General features: G+C 34.3%; 1 protein-coding gene and 1 long non-coding RNA gene across 2 annotated transcripts; one reads left to right on the top strand and one right to left on the bottom strand.

Moving 5' to 3' along the window:
* Window positions 1–2378: 2378 nt before the first annotated feature.
* Window positions 2379–2810, top strand: LOC145749641 (uncharacterized). Its single transcript, XR_014283642.1, has 2 exons — window positions 2379–2473; window positions 2543–2810. It is a non-coding gene; the product is annotated as an uncharacterized LOC145749641 (long non-coding RNA).
* A 2194-nt stretch (window positions 2811–5004) lies between these two features.
* On the bottom strand, window positions 5005–20176 carry LOC145751394 (uncharacterized). The gene is made up of 36 exons (XM_082567526.1): window positions 19967–20176; window positions 19724–19760; window positions 18673–18730; window positions 17002–17100; window positions 16268–16402; window positions 15894–16055; window positions 15604–15777; window positions 15356–15433; window positions 14890–14997; window positions 14439–14492; window positions 14120–14227; window positions 13909–14016; window positions 13190–13385; window positions 12830–13096; window positions 12412–12620; window positions 12047–12232; window positions 11724–11901; window positions 11443–11643; window positions 11019–11321; window positions 10745–10924; window positions 10445–10552; window positions 10226–10333; window positions 9933–10067; window positions 9614–9856; window positions 9169–9348; window positions 8824–8931; window positions 8630–8746; window positions 8337–8417; window positions 8109–8225; window positions 7741–7902; window positions 7345–7601; window positions 7081–7189; window positions 6738–6929; window positions 6335–6486; window positions 5828–5962; window positions 5005–5687 (listed from the first exon to the last, which is right to left on the bottom strand). Exons 2-36 carry the CDS (start codon window positions 19750–19752, stop codon window positions 5427–5429), a joined length of 5298 nt encoding a protein of 1765 aa, XP_082423652.1. The 5' UTR covers window positions 19753–19760; window positions 19967–20176; the 3' UTR covers window positions 5005–5426.
* Between the last annotated feature and the right edge of the window lie 130 nt (window positions 20177–20306).

The raw sequence follows: 20306 nt of genomic DNA, 5'->3' as shown, positions 1-20306 counted from the left end.
CTAGTTGTTGTATTACTATACTAATCTACTGGTTGGTATACTAGTTGTTGTATTACTATACTCCTTTACTGGTTGGTATACTAGTTGTTGTATTACTATACTAATCCACTGGTTAGTATACTAGTTGTTGTATTACTATACTAATCTACTGGTTAGTATACTAGTTGTTGTATTACTATACTAATCTACTGGTTGGTATACTAGTTGTTGTATTACTATACTAATCTACTGGTTAGTATACTAGTTGTTGTATTACTATACTAATCTACTGGTTAGTATACTAGTTGTTGTATTACTATACTAATCTACTGGTTGGTATACTAGTTGTTGTATTACTATACTAATCCACTGGTTGGTATACTAGTTGTTGTATTACTATACTAATCTACTGGTTAGTATACTAGTTGTTGTATTACTATACTAATCTACTGATTAGTATAATCTACTGATTAGTATACTAGTTGTTGTATTACTATACTAATCTACTGGTTAGTATACTAGTTGTTGTATTACTATACTAATCTACTGGTTAGTATACTAGTTGTTGTATTACTATACTAATCTACTGGTTAGTATACTAGTTGTTGTATTACTATACTAATCAACTGGTTGGTATACTAGTTGTTGTATTACTATACTAATCTACTGGTTGGTATACTAGTTGTTGTATTACTATACTAATCCACTGGTTGGTATACTAGTTGTTGTATTACTATACTAATCTTCTTGTTGGTATACTAATTGTTGTATTACTATACTCCTTTACTGGTTAGTATACTAGTTGTTGTATTACTATACTAATCCACTGGTTAGTATACTAGTTGTTGTATTACTATACTAATCAACTGGTTAGTATACTAGTTGTTGTATTACTATACTAATCCACTGGTTGGTATACTAGTTGTTGTATTACTATACTAATCTACTGGTTGGTATACTAGTTGTTGTATTACTATACTAATCTACTGGTTGGTATACTAGTTGTTGTATTACTATACTAATCTACTGTTTAGTATACTAGTTGTTGTATTACTATACTTATTCAACTGGGTAGTATACTAGTTGTTGTATTATTATACTAATCTACTGGTTGGTATACTAGTTGTTGTATTACTATACTAATCCACTGGTTGGTATACTACTTGTATTACTATACTAATCCACTTGTTGGTATACTAATTGTTGTATTACTATACTAATCTACTGGTTAGTATATTAGTTGTTGTATTACTATACTAATCTACTGGTTAGTATACTAGTTGTTGTATTACTATACTAATCTACTGTTTAGTATACTAGTTGTTGTATTACTATACTAATCTATTGGTTAGTATACTAGTTGTTGTATTACTATACTAATCTACTGGTTGGTATACTAGTTGTTGTATTACTATACTAATCCACTGGTTGGTATACTAGTTGTTGTATTACTATACTAATCTACTGGTTGGTATACTAGTTGTTGTATTACTATACTCCTTTACTGGTTAGTATACTAGTTGTTGTATTACTATACTAATCTACTGGTTAGTATACTAGTTGTTGTATTACTATACTAATCTACTGGTTGGTATACTAGTTGTTGTATTACTATACTAATCTACTGGTTGGTATACTAGTTGTTGTATTACTATAAAATCTCAACGTTGTTGTATTACTATAATAATCTACTAGTTAGTATACTAGTTGTTGTATTACTATACTCCTTTACTGGTTAGTATACTAGTTGTTGTATTACTATACTAATCTACTGGTTAGTATACTAGTTGTTGTATTACTATACTAATCTACTGGTTGGTATACTAGTTGTTGTATTACTATACTAATCCACTGGTTGGTATACTAGTTGTTGTATTACTATACTAATCTACTGGTTGGTATACTAGTTGTTGTATTACTATACTCCTTTACTGGTTAGTATACTAGTTGTTGTATTACTATACTAATCCACTGGTTGGTATACTAGTTGTTGTATTACTATACTAATCTACTGGTTAGTATACTAGTTGTTGTATTACTATAAAATCTCAACGTTGTTGTATTACTATAATAATCTACTGGTTAGTATACTAGTTGTTGTATTACTATACTCCTTTACTGGTTAGTATACTAGTTGTTGTATTACTATACTAATCTACTGGTTGGTATACTAGTTGTTGTATTACTATACTAATCCACTGGTTGGTATACTAGTTGTTGTATTACTATACTAATCTACTGGTTGGTATACTAGTTGTTGTATTACTATACTAATCTACTGGTTGGTATACTAGTTGTTGTATTACTATATTCTACTTAATTAGTATACTAGTTTTTGCAGTAATTTTTAAGTAAGTAAATTAATTTGTTTTTATAATTTTTTTTAGGGTCCAGATTGACCGTGGGCTGACAGACAATGGGCATTGTGTGTGTTTGATGATGTCATAGAGTTTACTGGAAGTGAATCGGTCAAATATAAAAATATTTTTATTGGGTAAAAACTATTTTACTTTTAACTTATAAAACTCTACAGAATCTTTTTATAACTTTTAATTCATTGCAGTCCAATGTTAACTTACATAGAGGACTTTTCACCTGAAGTGAGACAAGCTGCATCATACGGAGTAGGGGTTATGGCAACTTTTACACAAAATACTTATCCTAAAGTGATCAGAGGTAAAACTTTATTTTTCATCGAAACTAATTTCAAAAACAGTTCAAAAAATATTTTAAATGTTTTAATAAAAATGTTCACATTAGGAATGCAGAAACAACCCCTTTTTTCTCTCTTTTTTTATTTCTCTCGGCTTTACCCGGATTATGCCGGGTGATCGAGGGACCTCAGGGTCGAAGTTGAGCAACTGCCCCACGATTGCATCGCTCCGATGGAAAACTGCATCTCTGCGGTCGGGAAGATCATTCGACATCAACCTCACATCATCGAATCTTCGGATGACGTCAATCTCTTTCTACAGAAGTGGTTGTCATGGTTACCCGTCACTGAGGACAAGGAGGAAGCCAATCATGTTTATGCTTACGTCTGTGACCTCATAGAAAGGTTTGTGATGTCATAGATAAAAACCTTTTTTTTGCAAAATCTGAACTATTCTAAATTTTTTTTTTTAGCGGCAACCCTGTAATAATCGGGAAGAACAATTCCAACTTTCCTGCAATAGTGCGCCTTCTAGTGGACGCTATTTATGGAGAGTCCTTCGAGGAAGCGGAAGATGTTGCACGTCGAGTTGTCGCCATTTTAAAACAAATTAAGGTAATTAAATTAATTGCAATTAAAACTTGTTAATTAATTTAAAAGTTGGTTCAAGTTAAAACAATTCTCGATTGTCTTTTTTTCTATATTGCATCAGGAGAAAACAATTGGACAGCGATGTTGTCTGCAATCGACCAACCGAAAAGTCTTGCTCTTACCAATTTGCTCTCGGATTTGACGTAATTGTTACGAACAATGGGATTGTTTTATAGACAATAGAACAATGAGTTAATATTTTAATACTGCCTTGCTTTTACATAATGAACAAATTTAACATTTTTGGCGCTTGAACTTCATTAAATTATCATTGTTACGTCATTGTTTCATCACAATAACTATTATTAAACCATAATAACCATTTAATTCTATTAATGAACTTTGGTGTAAACTTATCTGGATTGGGTCACGTTATCTTCTGTATTACCAATATCCTTTTATTGTTAGGTAATAATGTTTTATTCATGTTTCAAGAAAATAAATTTGCATATCTTGTAAGTGATTTAAATTAGGTCGAGGATAATTAATTAGAAGTTAATTGTTAATTAGGGTAAATCCCCTTAATTAGACATTCTGCAGTACCACGTGTTTTAGTAGAAAAATTTTAAATTTATGAAATAAAAAACTTCATTAACTATAATTACAAACTAACATTTTTGTACAGCATAAGTTAACTGATTGTATTTTAATTGCTTAAACTTAAGTAACAAATTAAATAACTTATTTTAAAACTAACAGTCACTTCTTTAAATTGCAAAACTTTTTAAAAGGTGAGATTTTTACATTTTTTGTGATATTAAATTATTTTTTAATATATTTAATTATAGTCCATACAAAAATTGCGATTTTGAGTTATGTTACCCAGATCTTAGCAAATTAAAAATCATTGAAATGCTTATTCCTTTCCTATAAAACTGAACCTTTATTTTGATGCTATGGTACCCCATTCTGGATAGTAGGACAGCGTGCACGCACGAGATATTTTCGGTAAAGAAATGCACGCTCGAAATTAGCGTTTTACACGTCTGGTTTTTAAAAAAATTTGTGCACGCGCAATACTGACGCCACGTGGTAGCCTATTTAAGCCAAATTTAGGTGAAACACGCCAACATAAATCACGCGTGCACGCGTAGACCGAAAATTTTAGCACGCGCGGTCACGCCATTTTTTACGCTTGCACGCACAAGATTTAGTCGAAAACTGCCCTACTTTCCAGACAGGATGGTACTAACCCCAGTTAACAAAGGAGTGAGGTTAGCAGGAGTATATATATTCAATTTAAAGGATTTTGTTAACAATATAATAGTGGTCAAATCTTACTAGTTAGCGAGATTTAACAAGTTACTAGTTAGCAAAGATTTAACACACATGAGGTCGTGGGTTCAATCCCCACTGATCTTATGCTGTAACGGCCTTGAGTAAGGCGCTATAAGTGGTTTGAACTCATGTTGAGTCGACACTTAATTAGCAGCTTAATTATCGAGCAATTATAATCTATAATATCCCAAACTGCCACAGGCAACTCGAGACTGGGTCGGTGTAACTGATGTTACTCGATGTTTAAGTCGTGCATTCGACTTTCCCACATCGAGGATAAAAATATATACAAAAAAAAAAGTTATTACAACGAATCTTAATGTGAACAACATAACAAAAACTTTAACAAAGTACTTTATAAGCGACATAACTTGTTTTATAAGTTTTTCTTTAAACTAAATCCAGTCAATGTTAATTCCATTATCAAACCTCTAATTTTTTAAGTGTATTAATACTAAAACTTTATATTGTGAAAGTTTATTGTTAGGAATACTGCTTGACTTGTTTTAAAATCAATTAAGTTGATATTTATGGCTCTAAAATTTAATATATTAACTTGGAAACATGTTAAAAAGTGTAATTAGAAAGAAAAAAATAAAAACACTGACAATATGCTGCGTGTAATGCTGAAAAATAAAAATATCCAGTGCTGCCAAAAATAAAAAGTCCGGGGGACTTTGCTGGTTAAAAGTAAGATTTATAATTTATTGGCAACGCTCCCAACGCAGTGCCGGCGCACGAAAGTCATTTTATGCTGAATAAAAAAGTGGGGAAACACCACAAACAACTTAAATAATAAAAAGTCCACGGTAACTATGGCGATAAGGACATCATCCACACAGTAACCACGGCAATAATGATGTCATCAGACCTTGAGTCGAGTACAGACCTGACAACGACTGACCCTGGTTCGTAGGTTGCCCGCTTTCAGGGTTTCCATCGCAGGATTTTGAAATTGTTCATTTTGCTGAATGGTGGACAACCAGAAGCTGTATTGGTTGTTAAAATAAAAGCAATGTCCTCTTGCGCCGTTGCATTCGATGAAGGGAGTCGCCCGGAAGTCTTGCAAACAGGATCCCGGACTCGATAGTGATTGACCTCCACCCTCTGCTCCTGCTGCTGTGTGCTGTGATGTCATAAACATATTAGTTATGATGTCATTATGTTAACAATTACAATTGAAGTGTCATTACCCAGTTGCTAACACATGTTTATTTGTGTCCCAAGTTTTCAAAAAAAAATTAAAATTTATTAAAAAAAACTTACCATAGCAAAAGAATATCCAAACCACAAACCCTTCCATCCAGCTGGGCAACTAGGAATTACCATATCTTGGCTGTGGACTGCCAGTGCTATGGTGTTAGACTCACAAACGGAACATCTACTGATGTGTTCTTGGACCTAAATTAGTGGGGGGTTTAAATTTTATTTTAAGTATACTAACAATGTCAAGGGTTCCATCTCAACTATTTTAATGGTGTACTGCCCTTAAGTAATGTGCTTAAAATGGATTAAACTCACGCTAAGCCAGCACTTAACTAGCAGCTTAATTATCAGGCAATTATAATCTATACGATATTTTAAACTGCCAAAGTCTACCCCCAGACTGGGTCAGGGTAACAAATGTTACTCTTAAGTTTAGGTCGTGAAGTTGACCTTCCCACCTCAAGATTAATGTCTTGAACAGGTTAAAAACTGAACATTTTAAGCAGTATTAAGCTTAAAGGTTTTTTTGTATATACATTGAAAAACAATTTTAAAAAGTTTTCCTACCATGTCAGCGCTGACTGGCATCATTGGAATAGGGGCGGTTGTGGAAAGCCAATAAGATTTATCATTCCTAGCTCCATAATTACAAACATTGTTGGTGTTGCAATAGAGGAAAGGCATCGTGCTAAACCTTCGTAGGCATGAACCAGCTTGTCCTGTTATAAGTGGTATAAGAATAATGATTTAAGTTAAATTACATTCTTTGTTATGCTGGTTTTAACTTTAGGATTTAATTATTGTCCAAATATGTTTTTTTATTCATTTCAAATTAGGGTTCTTTTGTGAATTAATTAAAATATAACTTTACACATTTAATATAATTTTTAATATGCTATTGCTAGAACAGTTATGTATTGTTTCTTTTTTAATCTATGTAAAAGTTGAAATATAGTTTGAATTAATTTACCCAAATCTTGTCCATGAGCTTTTTCACTCCCCTCCAAGTACAAGAGACTGTATCCACTCCACAATAGATTCGTTCCAGCCGGACATTCCGGAACTTCAACTGTTTGACTGTGGCGGACGATCAGGTGACCAGGATGCCTGAACTTCCCTGCCCTACCTTTGGCTCCTTGCTGGCCGGAAGTTCCATCAAAACCTAAAAGGATTTAAAATATTCATGAAAATTTAGGGTAAAAAAAAAACTTTGATTAATTTTGAATAAAAACGTAATGTTTATGGTTATCTTTTTTACCCAAATCCTAAAAAAAATTTGAAATTAAAAAATGAAAAAGGATCCGAGCCCTTACCTTGAACACCTTTTGGTCCGTCAAATCCTTGGGGCCCGGGACTTCCATGTTGCCCAGGAGGACCCGGGTATCCATCTCTTCCATCCAATCCAGTTACTCCTTGCTCCCCCTGAAGTATTAATGTTTAAAATCTTAAAAATATTGATGATGTAATTTCAATAACCTAAGTAAAGGTGTCTAGATAATATTCCTTTTAAGGTTTTTCCTCTAGTGTTTAAGTTTTTAATTAAATTAAAAAGAGATAAAATCTGAAATAATTTAAACCTTAAATCCTTGTGGCCCAGGAATTCCAGGTCTTCCTTGTTGACCCCTTGCCCCAGGGATTCCCCTAGGACCTGTGGAACCATCTTCACCTGGGGGGACCTCTGAGGGTAAAATTGATCTTCCGGCTTCACCCTTGGGTCCTGGCTCTCCTTGTTGCCCTGGGAACCCAGGTAACCCAGCAACTCCAGGAAATCCCGTTTCACCCGGTTCCCCGGTAACTCCTGGCAACCCAATAAGACCTTGGTCCCCGGTTGACCCTGAAATTTGTTTGTTTCAATTAAATTAATTTTAATGTTTTAAATTTTTTTCTTAACTTTATAATTTAAACTTTTATTATTTAAACTTTATGAAAGTTTATTTGTGAAAAAACAGTTTTAACATAAAACAAATTTTCACCTTTCGGTCCCGGTCTCCCCGTTTCACCCGGTGTTCCTGGTTCCCCGACATCCCCACTGTCCCCATCTTCACCCGTGGGTCCTGGGAGTCCTGTGGAACCTTTGTTACCTTGTGGTCCCTCCCTTCCAACCAAACCTTCTTGTCCTTCTTCACCCATGGGCCCTAAATTAAGGATAAACAAAAATAAATTAAAATTAAGAAAATAAATTAAAAGTTAATTAGTATAATTTAAATTAAATATTCAGTTTAACAACCAGTTGAAAAGTTTGGTAAATCAGAGTTTTAATTCCCCAAAAAGTTAATCTTTTGAATTTTAGCAAAAACCTTTTTTGTTTTATTAAAAGTTTATTACCCAACATAACACCTACCTTGCTCCCCATTAACTCCTGGAACCCCGGATCTTCCCTGTGTCCCCTTCTGCCCCGGAAATCCCGGCAAACCCACTGCACCCGACTCACCTGGGGGTCCAATAAAACCACTTGGACCTAAAACAAAAGTTGATTAAAGAAAAAATAAAATTGGAATAAATAAAATATTTTTTTTGTTTTTAAATTTTATTGTTTTTAGATATTAAGGGGTCAATATTTCTATCCTACCTGGAATTCCTTGCATCCCAGAAAGTCCAATTTCTCCCCTCTCGCCAATGGGACCCTCGTCACCTTCTTCACCCTTGAAACCTGTGTCCATAATATGAAAGATGTCAGTAACGTTTTGTTTTGTTTTAAAATTAGGCGGTTTAAGTTAATCAACTAATTAAAAAATTGGATAATTTTGCCTACAAATACTTAATAAAATAAACATGGTATTTAACATACAAAAGCTAAAATAAATTCTGACTTCAATAATACACCCTATGAATAAAATATTTCAATAAAATGATATTTGTCACCTTTAGCTCCCTGTTGTCCATCAGGTCCCGGTGTATCGGAGGAACCGGGGAACCCTTTAGCACCGGGTGCACCGTTAATTCCATCCAAGCCGTCCAATCCGGTCGCACCAGTTTCACCTAAAATCATAAAAAGTAAGATTTTAATAATTTTCTGTTTATTATTGTGTAGCTATAATAAAAAATTTATATTTCACCTATTTCCCCTTTCTTTCCCTTTGTTCCAGTTGTTCCACTCTCTCCCGTTTTTCCACTGTACCCCGGTAACCCAGGGAAACCAGGTTCACCCTTGTCCCCAACAGTTCCTGGGACAAAAATAAAAATTTATAAAATCTTTTAAAGGTTAGTTCTTTTAATAATTATATTTGATACTCCTAAATAATTAGGTTCTAACAAAGTTCTAAAAAATTCAAATAAAATTAAAAGGAGAATTCAATGTACAATTTACCCATGTTTTGTATATATAGATGGTAGTAAATTATAAATAATATAAACTTATTATTTAATTTTAATTATAAAGTTAAAAATGAACAGGATATTACCTTTCGGGCCAAACCCGCCCCTGTTGCCTTTGTCGCCTGCGGGTCCTGGGTTCCCATCCAACCCATTTAATCCAGGAAGCCCCGAACGTCCAGGAAAACCCTTTAGTCCCTGTAACCCATGGCGACCATTAGCACCTGGTTGCCCAGGACGACCAGTCGGACCAAGATCTCCAATTTCACCTGCGTTAAAAGTAAGATTTAACTAATTACATTTTTACCTTTTTGGTGATGATTTGAACTAGAAATGCTTGAAACTAAAAGTAAATTATGCCCGTGCACAACAAAAAGCATTTTTATTTATTTTGTTTGTCTATAAATTGGATCTCAATTTACACATAAATATGTATATATAAGCTACTTCATTTGTTTTAATTATTATTCACGGTATTATTTTTTAATCCACAAAAAATAATTTTTAGTCCATTGTTTAAATAATAAATTCAACCTTTTTGTCCTCCACGACCAGTCAGCCCAGTTGGTCCAACTAATCCCTCTTCACCCTTTGATCCCTTTGCCCCAACAATTCCGGGGAATCCCCTGGCTCCTCTTTCACCCTGACTACCCCTCCTTCCCTCTATTCCTGGATTGCCATCTAATCCATCAATTCCAGGAGCTCCTGCATCTCCTGGGACCCCCATAACCCCTTTGATCCCGGGTTCTCCTGGAATACCCGTCTCCCCAGCTGGGCCTAGTGAGGATAAACAACATATTTAAGTAATATTCCAAATAAAAATATTTACTGTCGCCAAAGTAAAAGTATTTACCATCTTTTCCATGTTCACCCGGGAGTCCAGGTTCCCCCTTTTCCCCGGGAATTCCTTTAAGTGCTAAAAGATCATCTGGTCCCATTGTTCCCTTCAAACCCTTTGGCCCCATTTCACCTTTGTACCCACTGGGACCTAAAGGGGAATTTTTTGGTTAGTTTGGAAATAAATTATAAATACAATGTGATTTAAATTAAACATTTGCTAAATTTAAACTAAAATAAAATATTGTGTTTGAGAATTGTTGCTAGCAAATATTTTTATGCCTATTCCCCAATTGGGGATAAACTCACCCATTTGTCCTTTTCTTCCTGGCAACCCTGACATTCCTGGTAACCCTGGCAACCCTTCTACTCCTGTGACACCATGAATTCCATCTCTTCCTTTGGGTCCAACTTCGCCTATGATGTCATAATTAAGATTAGAACTACATCAAAATCAAAGAAATTAGAAAAATTTTAAAATTGTTAAAAAAACTAAAAATTTGTTCCGATTATTGAGGATAAAGTTACCTTGTGGGCCAACATCACCCTTGACTCCTGGCTCCCCATCTTGACCCGGAAGCCCGTTGTTTCCATTCAACCCCGGTAACCCCACAGAACCTTTCCCACCCGGGAATCCTGGGGGTAAAACCCAACAAAAATAAATTGGTTGTAAACATGAAATTTCTTGTATTTTGTCCCAAACATATTTTTATGTAACACAAAACTCAAAAAGTTTATAAATTAACCCCTTTTAATTTTGTATTTAGATCATCAAAAACAACTTTGGTTATTTCGTTATTTCAAACTCTTATAAATTGTTAAGCTTACCTTGCTCTCCGGGGATGCCCGCTAAACCCTTGAACCCCTTTAATAACCCACTAGCAGGGTGACCAGGTAACCCCACTTCACCTTTCTCACCTCTTGGACCTTGAAGCCCAGGGTTTCCTGTTTCACCCTGGGGTCCAGCGGGGCCTTGTCGGCCAATTACTGCAGATTCACCCTTTTCACCTAAATTGAAAATGTTTTATTAATTTATTATTTAAGTTTAAAGTTGAACAACTTTTACAAAATTGAATAAAAACAATGGGTTGGCAATATTTACCGGTTTCTCCGTCGACTCCTGGGGCTCCTTTTTCTCCTTGTTCCCCATCCAAGCCAGGATTTCCGTCGACACCGGGGTAACCACGAACCCCAGGTTCACCAGGGGGTCCAGTTTCACCTGGGGGCCCATCCAAACCAACAATACCTGAGATCCCATTAGCCCCCGGGGGTCCTGGGATGTTAAGCCCTGGTTCACCTTTGGGGCCATTCTCCCCATTTGTTCCTTTAATTCCGGATTCACCCCTTTCCCCACTTGCCCCAGGACTTCCCCTTCCACCCTTCATGCCAATTTGCCCAGCAAAACCTAGATAACATTCAAAGGATTTTTACTCTTTTTTAAATTTTGTTTTTTAAACTTCAAATAATTTTGAATTTTTCTTATACAAAAACAATTTTTAACCTTTTCCAAATTAACTTTTTTTTACCTTTTTGTCCAGCCAGACCAGGTTCTCCCTTGGGTCCGAGATCACCTCTTAGTCCATTCTCTCCATTGGGGCCATCTGCCCCAAACAACCCCATTTCACCTTTCTGTCCCTTCTCCCCGGGATAACCTTGCTCCCCAGGAACCCCAAATGAACCCTTTATTCCCTTTTGGGCAATGCCTAATATTGTTTCTCCAGTTTCACCTAAATTTAAACAAAATTTTGCATTTACAAAGTTTAACTTAACTTTAAAACCAAAAACTTTAAATATTTTTTAAGTTTACCTTTCTCTCCAGGATATCCGTCCTTTCCAAATTCACCCTGGGGCCCTCGTTCGCCTTTATCCCCAATTGGACCCTGGGTTCCAAAGGCATCTCTTCCATCTCTTCCTGGACGACCTTGAAGGCCAGCTTCACCCTCAGGGCCTTGTAACCCCGGCAACCCAAGTGGACCACGCTCACCCTAGTGGTAAGATTAAAAATTTATTTAAATTTAAAGTAAAATGGATTTTAACTTCAAATTAACTCCAAAATATAATTTAAATATCATTTGGCACCATAAACATTACTTTAAATAAAATAACAAAACAAAAAACCCCAAAAATTACCTTTTCTCCGGGTGAACCCCTTCTCCCATTCCTTCCATCCTCACCAGGTGACCCGGTTATTCCCGGGGGTCCTCTCCCACCAGGGGACCCCATTTCTCCCTTCTCACCCTCTATATTAGTGGGAATACTAGGGGGAGATCCCTTTTGACCCTTGTCACCGATTGGTCCATCTCTACCACGTGGACCCTGCATGAAAAAATATTTTTTAAAACAAAAACTTGGCACAAATGGATGTTTTTTGTTTAAATTTATTTTCTATTGTAATATAAAGTAATTTGTATTAACATTTTAATTAAATATTTTTTTCTGTCATATTTATTATAAAGGTAAATTTTTTAAACTTGTTTTAATATTTTTACACTTACATCAGCTCCTGGTGTTCCAGGAGGTCCTGGGGCTCCATCTTCACCCGGTTCACCCTGGAGGCCGGTTAGTCCTGGGATCCCAGTTGTTCCATTATACCCAGGGGGTCCTGTGAGGCCTTCTTCACCCTTTTCACCCACTGCATCTTCACAATCACATTCACCCCCCTTCTCACCCTTGGACCCAGTCTTTCCGTCAATCCCAGTGGGACCTGTGGGGAAAGGTTAGAGTTAACAAAGTTTTTACAATCTAGTTAAAGCTGCGTAGCATTTAAATTAATTTTATTTACATTAAAAGTCTAAGCAGAAAGTTTAATCAATCTGGTATATTTCAAATTCCAATTGTTTTTTAAATAAATTTACGTAATAAGGTTAGTTTGTGTTTTCATGCAATGTCGCAAATACAAAGTTTTAAACCCACCTTGAAGTCCTTTCTGCCCCCTTGGCCCCTCCACTCCGGGACTTCCTCTTGGACCTTGAATCTCATCACCCATGGGGTTCAAGATTTTGCCCGGTTCACCAGCGATTCCTTGGGTTCCAGGTTGTCCTGGGGTTCCTTCCCGACCAGGTGACCCATCCCTTCCATTTGCTCCTGGGATGGATTCCCCCTGTACCCCCTTTTCACCCTTATCCCCACGTGGGCCAGGCCAACCTTCGGGGCCAGTCTGACCAGAAACTCCATTCAAGCCTGAATCATTTTTAAAAAATTTTAACGTTGTATCTTCACAAAATGTTAACTACACTTAAATTAATCCCCTGATTAACCCCTTATTTAACCCACCTGGTTGTCCGACATCACCCTGGGGTCCAACCCCAGGCAAACCGGGGGTTCCAGGAAGTCCTGGAGTTCCAGGAAAACCATCTTCACCCAATGCCCCATTAATTCCATTGAAGCCAGGGGGTCCATCAGCTCCCGTTTCACCTTTGGGTCCTAACCCACCAGGGATTCCAGGGGGTCCAACCGGCCCCATAAGTCCCTGGAATTAATCAAAAATGATTAATTAAAAAATAATTAAATTCTTAAATTAGTTAATTATGTTTTTATCCTGATAAAAGATGTTCAATGATTTTATTTATTTAAATATAAAATCAAGTACATCAGTATAAGTAAATATTATACCTCCATACTGCTATGAATTGTAAATTATCTTAACTTTAATATTTCAACACTTAGTTTATTACCCAAATTTATAAGCAAACCACAATAAGAATGAGGGAGTAGTCTTAACAACAAACAGGAAACTTTCGGGTCATTAAAAGCTTTTGAATCAAAACGTTTTGAAAATTGTTTATTTTTTTTAATAATTTATTTGTTTTTGTTTTTCAATAAATATCATCCTATGACTTTCACGCTAACTTTAACTTTTATTATATTACAATAAGTTTGTTTTTTCCAACATAGATTTGTTTTTAGTTGTTATTTTGACTTTGTTGTTAAACAACCCAATATATTTTTGTTAAAATTTATTTTTTAATTTTTTATCAAAATTTTGATCTTACTTTTCTTCCCAATCTTCCTTGAGGTCCTGGTCCTCCGGTCATCCCCATTTCTCCCTTCATTCCTTGTCCCCCATCTTCTCCGGAAATCCCCGTTTCACCCCTCTCCCCCTATGAGGATAAACAAAATTTTAATTTTAAATATTTTCTAATGTCATGTCCAAAATTTACAGAGCTTATAACAAAAAATATTTGAACAGGACTTGTAACTTACAGGTTTTCCGTCCAAGCCATCGCTACCCAAGGGTCCAGGAGGCCCCCGTCTCCCAGGAAATCCCCTTACACCTTTTTCACCCTTTTCCCCAATTGAACCTTTGTAGCCCTAAAAATATTTAATTAATTTAAAGGTTTTGTTGTCATATACTTTAAAGAGATATTTATAAACTTAATTTTTAAGGTATTTATATTAATATTTAACAGATAAATCAAATATAAGTACAAAGTTTAACTTCTTTTACATTACAGTTAATAATCACATAAATTTGTTTTGTAGTCTTTTATATAATTTTAAAACAAATAAAATCAAAACCAACCACTGGGCCTGGTTGTCCATATCCTCCCACATTTCCAAATTCACCTTTTTGACCCTGGGTTCAAACATTTTAGTTAAACTAAGGTACCACAATATTTAAACTATTATTTTACTATTAATATAACTTTTTAACTGAAAGTAAAAAAAAAGAATGTAAATTTCCATTTTAAACCACAATTTTATTTTAGCTATACCTAATAGTGTTTATTAAAGTATTTTAATTAGATTATAAAGACTTATTTAGGTGCGTGTTGTATGTATATTTATATAAATAGATTTAATATTGGGTTTAACATTATCTTAGAATAGTTTTTGTGTTATTTTATCTAATTATTTGCTTAAATTATTTTATAATCCAAACCTTACCACATTGTTAAGCTTATAATAATAAAACTGTGTTAAAGGGTAGAATGTAGAAATTTTTTTACTTAAACTTATTAATATATTTTTACCTTTGTTCCAGGATTTCCCGGGGGGCCGGGTGCAGCATCAAATTGTGTGTTAGGGAGACCTGTCAAGAACCCGGGACTTCCGGGCTTTCCTGGGGGTCCACTTTCACCCTACAAAGTATTTAATTTAAGGTATAATTTATATGATGCTAATCAGGGATAATTTTAAACCGGCAGCATGGTGTAGTGGTAAAAACACTTGCTACACCACTATAAGGTTGTGGGTTCAATCCCTACTGCTCTTATGCTGTAGTGCCCTTGAGTAAGGTGCTATAAATGGTATGAATTCCTGCTGAGCACAATCTTTTGGCAGCATAATTACCGGGCAACTATAATTATTAATATCTCAAAAACTGGCAAATTTATCTCGAGACTGGGTCGGAGTAATTGATGTTACTCTGTGTTTAGGTCGTTAAGTTTGAGATTCAAATATAACTTTTTACTGATTTTAATTTAATATTTTTTTCACCTTTTCTCCTCTTTCTCCTTGGTATCCGATCCCACTTGTTCCCATTTTTCCCTTGCCTCCAGTTGGTCCAGGGGGTCCCTTAACACAATAATAAATAGTTTTATAGGGGTCAAAATTTAGGGAGTTAAGGGGATCAAATTTGGGGTATTAAGGCTATAATTCTCAAAATACAAAACCCTATTTTGCATTGTTTACAAAATATTAATTAATAAATTAATTACAGTTTTAAATAATTAAAATAAACTCACAGGGAGTCCAGGTGGTCCATCGAAGCCTTGGGGTCCAATTGCCCCCTGATTTCCAGCCTCTCCAGTTGGTCCCCTGGGTCCAGTCGGTCCATCATCACCAGGTTGTCCCTTAATCATTTCCTCATCTCGTATTACCGCTGGTACTCCTCTTTCTCCCTTCATACCTTGATCACCCTTTTTGAGGATAAAGTTTAGGTATATTTAAAAAAATGAAAGTGTCTACTGGTGTTTAAATAAAAGTGTCTACCAAAAATTTTTAAATCAAGAATTTAAAATCCCGACAGCCCCACCTCAAACCCGTCGATTCCATCGAGTCCCGGTGGCCCAGCAACACCGGGTTCACCCCGGGTACCATTGCACCCATCTTTTCCAGGATGACCCCTCGGTCCTGACTCTCCTGGATGTCCAGGGACCCCGTTAACTCCAGAGTAACCCGGCACGCCGAGTGGACCCTGATAAATAAAAAAAAATTAAAGTTTATTAAAATAAATAAAAAAATAAAAATTATTTTTTAAAATAAAAATTAAATTTTAAAATCGAGCAAATTATTAACTAAATAATTTAATAAAAACTCGTTAATTTTAATTAAGAGAAGTGGATTTAAATATAATTTGTTGGAAGTACTAAATTTATTTTTTATACAGTGTTTCCAAACAATTCCCACCCTTTCTCCTTTGTCTCCTGCTTTCCCCGGTCTTCCCCCCAACCCAGGATAACCTCTTGGACCCATGATACCCTCAGGCCCGGGGAATCCTGTTTCACCTGGCGGCCCAGCATCACCCTGAACCCCGGGAAACCCCTAAAAGGTGAATAAAAACAAAATTAATAAAAATTGTTAACTTAGCAAGGATTTTTTTACATATTTTTAAATACTTTTTAATAATATAATTATCATAAAAATTAAAATAATTAGCAAAAAAGCTACTATAAATAAAATAAACCTAAAACACTTTTTTAATTTTTAACTGTATAGAATAAGTGTAACTTATAGCTGTGAAACAGAATTTATAAACGAGTTTAACTTAACCCATATTTTAACCATGTTAGTAAATAATATATTTCATGTTTGTACACAGAACTAAAAGCTAAAGCCGGAAATTTAAACACTTAGATTTAATAACTGAAGTTAACTGATTAACACAGATATTTTTTATAACATAATAATATACTGGGCTCAAACTAAGTGAACAAATTTAAAATTAAATATTTTCAAAATAAACTTTTGTTTTATTTTAGATGTTATTTTACCCAAAAAATCTAACATAAAAAAAATATAATATTTTTCCCAAAAAATGTTCAATAAATAGTTTTAAATAGCTTAGGGTTGGTTAAAACATTTTATATTGATAACAATTTTGGTTTCAAAAACACAATTTTTTGTTAATATTTGTTACTTACCCTTCTCCCTTTCTCAGATATACAATAAGAACATTTCCCCAATTTCGAGCAATCCCTCCCACCGCATGGTCCCTTTATTTTCTTTCCATGTCTTCTTCCCTACATGGAACCATTAAGGTTAGGTAAGAGGAATATAAATTAAGTAGAATATAACCAAACTTTTAACGCAATTTTTTCTTATGAGAATTGTCTGTAATTTACTTTATTTAAAGTTTTAATATTAATTAATGAAAGCTTATATTTAATTAAGGTTCATACGATTTATATAATTTTAAAAGCCTATATTTACTAAAACAATTATATTTTTAAAAAGGGTTTTTTAATTAACTTAAAACCGGGAAATTGAAAATAAAAATGCTCGTAATGAAAACGTCAAAACTTTAATCGATTTGGCAATATTTATATTTTGATATTTGACCTAAAATTACAACGCGTTTTTCATTTATTTAATCTTAAATTTTACGCAAAATATTTTGTCGGTAAAAAATTTACGAAAAATTTTAACTTTTAACCACGTGATCGTATTATAAGCATTCCAAGCTCGGTGGGAGTACGCTCCAAACAATTACGTCATTCTATTACGTCATAATACATCACCTCTGTCTTAGTAAAAATAAGATTTTTAAATTTATTTGTTTTAAAAAAGATTAATTCGATTTAGTTCAATCCGCGATAACGGAATTTACTGTGACCTAACAATGCCTTGTTTGTGACGTAACAACAAACAAATTTAATCTGCGTTGACCTACACGCACGTGTTAACTGGTGCACGACCATGTACAATATGACGTCACAAAAAGCCACCACCGATGTTTGATCCAGTTCGCGATTGTGACGTTGATAAATCGCAAGTGTGACGTCATAATTAGCTTTATTGAAACCGGATCGAGTTACAAGAAACGTTTAAGATCGTGTATGTTAGTTTTAAGAGGCCAAAGGTCGTAAGAGTGACCTTTGAACTCCCATTACGTGAAATTGACGGTGATTATGTTTGATTATGACGTACGATTGCTCTGTGACATCACAATTAAACGGCGTTTTCGCGGGTTTTAACGTTTTAAGAACAGCAAAACTTTTGCAGAAAATCAACGAAATGTTTATTTGTTTCAAGTTTTTATATTTTGCTTAAAATTTTACACCGAATTCCTTTAAAAGCCCCCTCTCTGACCACCCTCTACGCTCCCATGCAAAATCTCGTTAAATTTGAGATGAAAATTGCTTGACCACCCCGACCCTTTAACCCCCACGTTAACTCCATCCCAATCTATATCCCATTATAAAAGTGAATGCTCGTAGTTAGAGGGTTGTAAGGAAACCAAGGTATTGTCCTGCTGTCATAAATATATGATGTCTATGGATATTGTTTGATGTCTATGTGGATAATTGTGATTTATTCCGACATGGGCAAATATCAGCGGCGTCGAACAACGGAGAGCGAACTTAACTTTTCAAATGTTTTTGTTGCAAAACCGAACTGTTAACGTGTTATGACGTTATGACGTCATTACGAAAAACTTTTGTGACGTCATTACGAAAAACGTTTTATTTTTTATTTTTCATTCACTTTTAACTTGTTGTGTTATGTCACAATATATAATAACAACATCTTATAACAGTTTAACAATAGAAACGTCACAAATAATAAATACGTTATTGTGACGTCATACGAACCTCTGGTTCTGCGGTCGCGAAAAGAAACAAAATGGTTGAGGTAGCTAGGAATAAAAATCTGAAAAAGAATTCAAATTATAAATATTAATATAACCTAAAAATCATGATTCGCTTTACGTTTAAGCTTTCTAAGGTCTACAGGGTTATAAATGAGGTCCTGAGTTCAATCCCCACTGCTTCCATGCTGTAGGACTATTAAATAGGGAACTTACACGATATAAATACTTAATCAGCAGCTTAATTTTTATAATCTATAATATCCCAAACTGCCAAAGGCAACTCCAAACTAGGTCGGGGTAACTTATGTTACTCTATGTTTAGGTCGTGAAGTTGACCTTACCACATTGAGGATAAATAAATAAAAAAAGAAAGTATTTAAATAATTTAAATCTGTTACAAATCAAGCCAATATCAGTTACGCGCCAAATTTATAATTATTCTTAAGTATTAAAAAAAAAAATGAAAAGTGGATTTTTAAGCAAACTTTTATTCACTTTAATATATAAGTTGCTCATAAATCTTATTTTCATTGGCTCGACAATTTCATTAAAATCATTACGTCATTAAACTTTACTACGTCATTAAGTTGTAATATCGATACGCATCGATAAACACTGTCTAATGCTACAATGCTATTGGTTTTGTGACGTCATAAGCAAAACCACGATGCAAAACCTCCACGGTTCAGTTAATTTTATTTTGAAATATTTTGTTTTCTAAACTTTGTAATTTGTCTAATCTTATATGACGTATTTAGTTTATGATGTCACACTCACTTATGATAAAGCTCAATAGTGACGTCACCGCTGGTAATGAACTTGGCTGTATATGTATTATGACGTAATAGTGGATTGAATAGAACATTTATGACAGAATAACTATTTTAAGATTTTAGTTTTAATCAGAAATTAATTTAGGATTTTAATCAAAAACACACAAACTTATTTCTGGTATCTTAATCAAACAAAACTTACTACCGCGATACTGTGACGTCATAATTTAATCGCTAATATAACAATAAAGATGAAAAGATAATCATAATGGTACTCACATAAATCTAGATGATCCAAAAATATTCATTTTTGATTCTGAAAAATTTTTAAACCAAATTTCAACAAAATCTATAAATTTTTACTTATTTTAAACTTTAAATTTTATTTTAAAATTTGGATTAAGATTTTTTGTTTAAAATTTTAAATTATTCAATGTTAATTATTAGTTGGTTTATTAACATACTAGATAGTTAGATAGTTATCTTAGTAAAAGTTGATTTAAACCTCGGTGAAAAACTTACGATTTTGCCGTGGATCTGCCGTCTACGTCCGGCGAAGAATTACTTTCGGTTCTCGATGTTTATTATTTCTCTAGATTCAATCACTTTTAATTAATAAATATTAAACCTCGGGGTACCAGCTAAAAAACTACGCCCCTGATTTAATACGGGGTTAAATGCCTGATGCTGGATACCTAAAATCATAAAATCCCGTTAGAAAATTCACCAGAAATTCAGCTATCTGCTCAACTAAGAAACTCACTAAAAAAACGTTCCGTCGACTGAACAATCTCCCTCCCTCCCTCTTCTGCTCCTTCGTTTCTTTATTATCTTCTCCTCTCTCTCGTTCTTTGTGTGGTTT

The sequence above is a fragment of the Corella eumyota genome, chromosome 4 (genome assembly GCF_963082875.1).
Source record: "Corella eumyota chromosome 4, kaCorEumy4.1, whole genome shotgun sequence".
In the NCBI taxonomy this organism is placed as follows: Eukaryota; Metazoa; Chordata; class Ascidiacea; order Phlebobranchia; family Corellidae; genus Corella; species Corella eumyota.
Note: the sequence above shows the minus strand (reverse complement) of the source record. Positions and strands in the feature narration are given on the sequence as shown.

Coding starts and splice junctions, on each gene's coding strand:
- LOC145751394 (XM_082567526.1), bottom strand. CDS start 19,752: ATGAATATTTTTGGATCATCTAGATTTAT. Junction 14,017..14,119: donor ATGGCTTGGACGGAAAACCT/GTAAGTTACAAG, acceptor TTATCCTCATAG/GGGGAGAGGGGTGAAACGGG. Junction 11,322..11,442: donor TGGTCTGGCTGGACAAAAAG/GTAAAAAAAAGT, acceptor AATGTTATCTAG/GTTTTGCTGGGCAAATTGGC.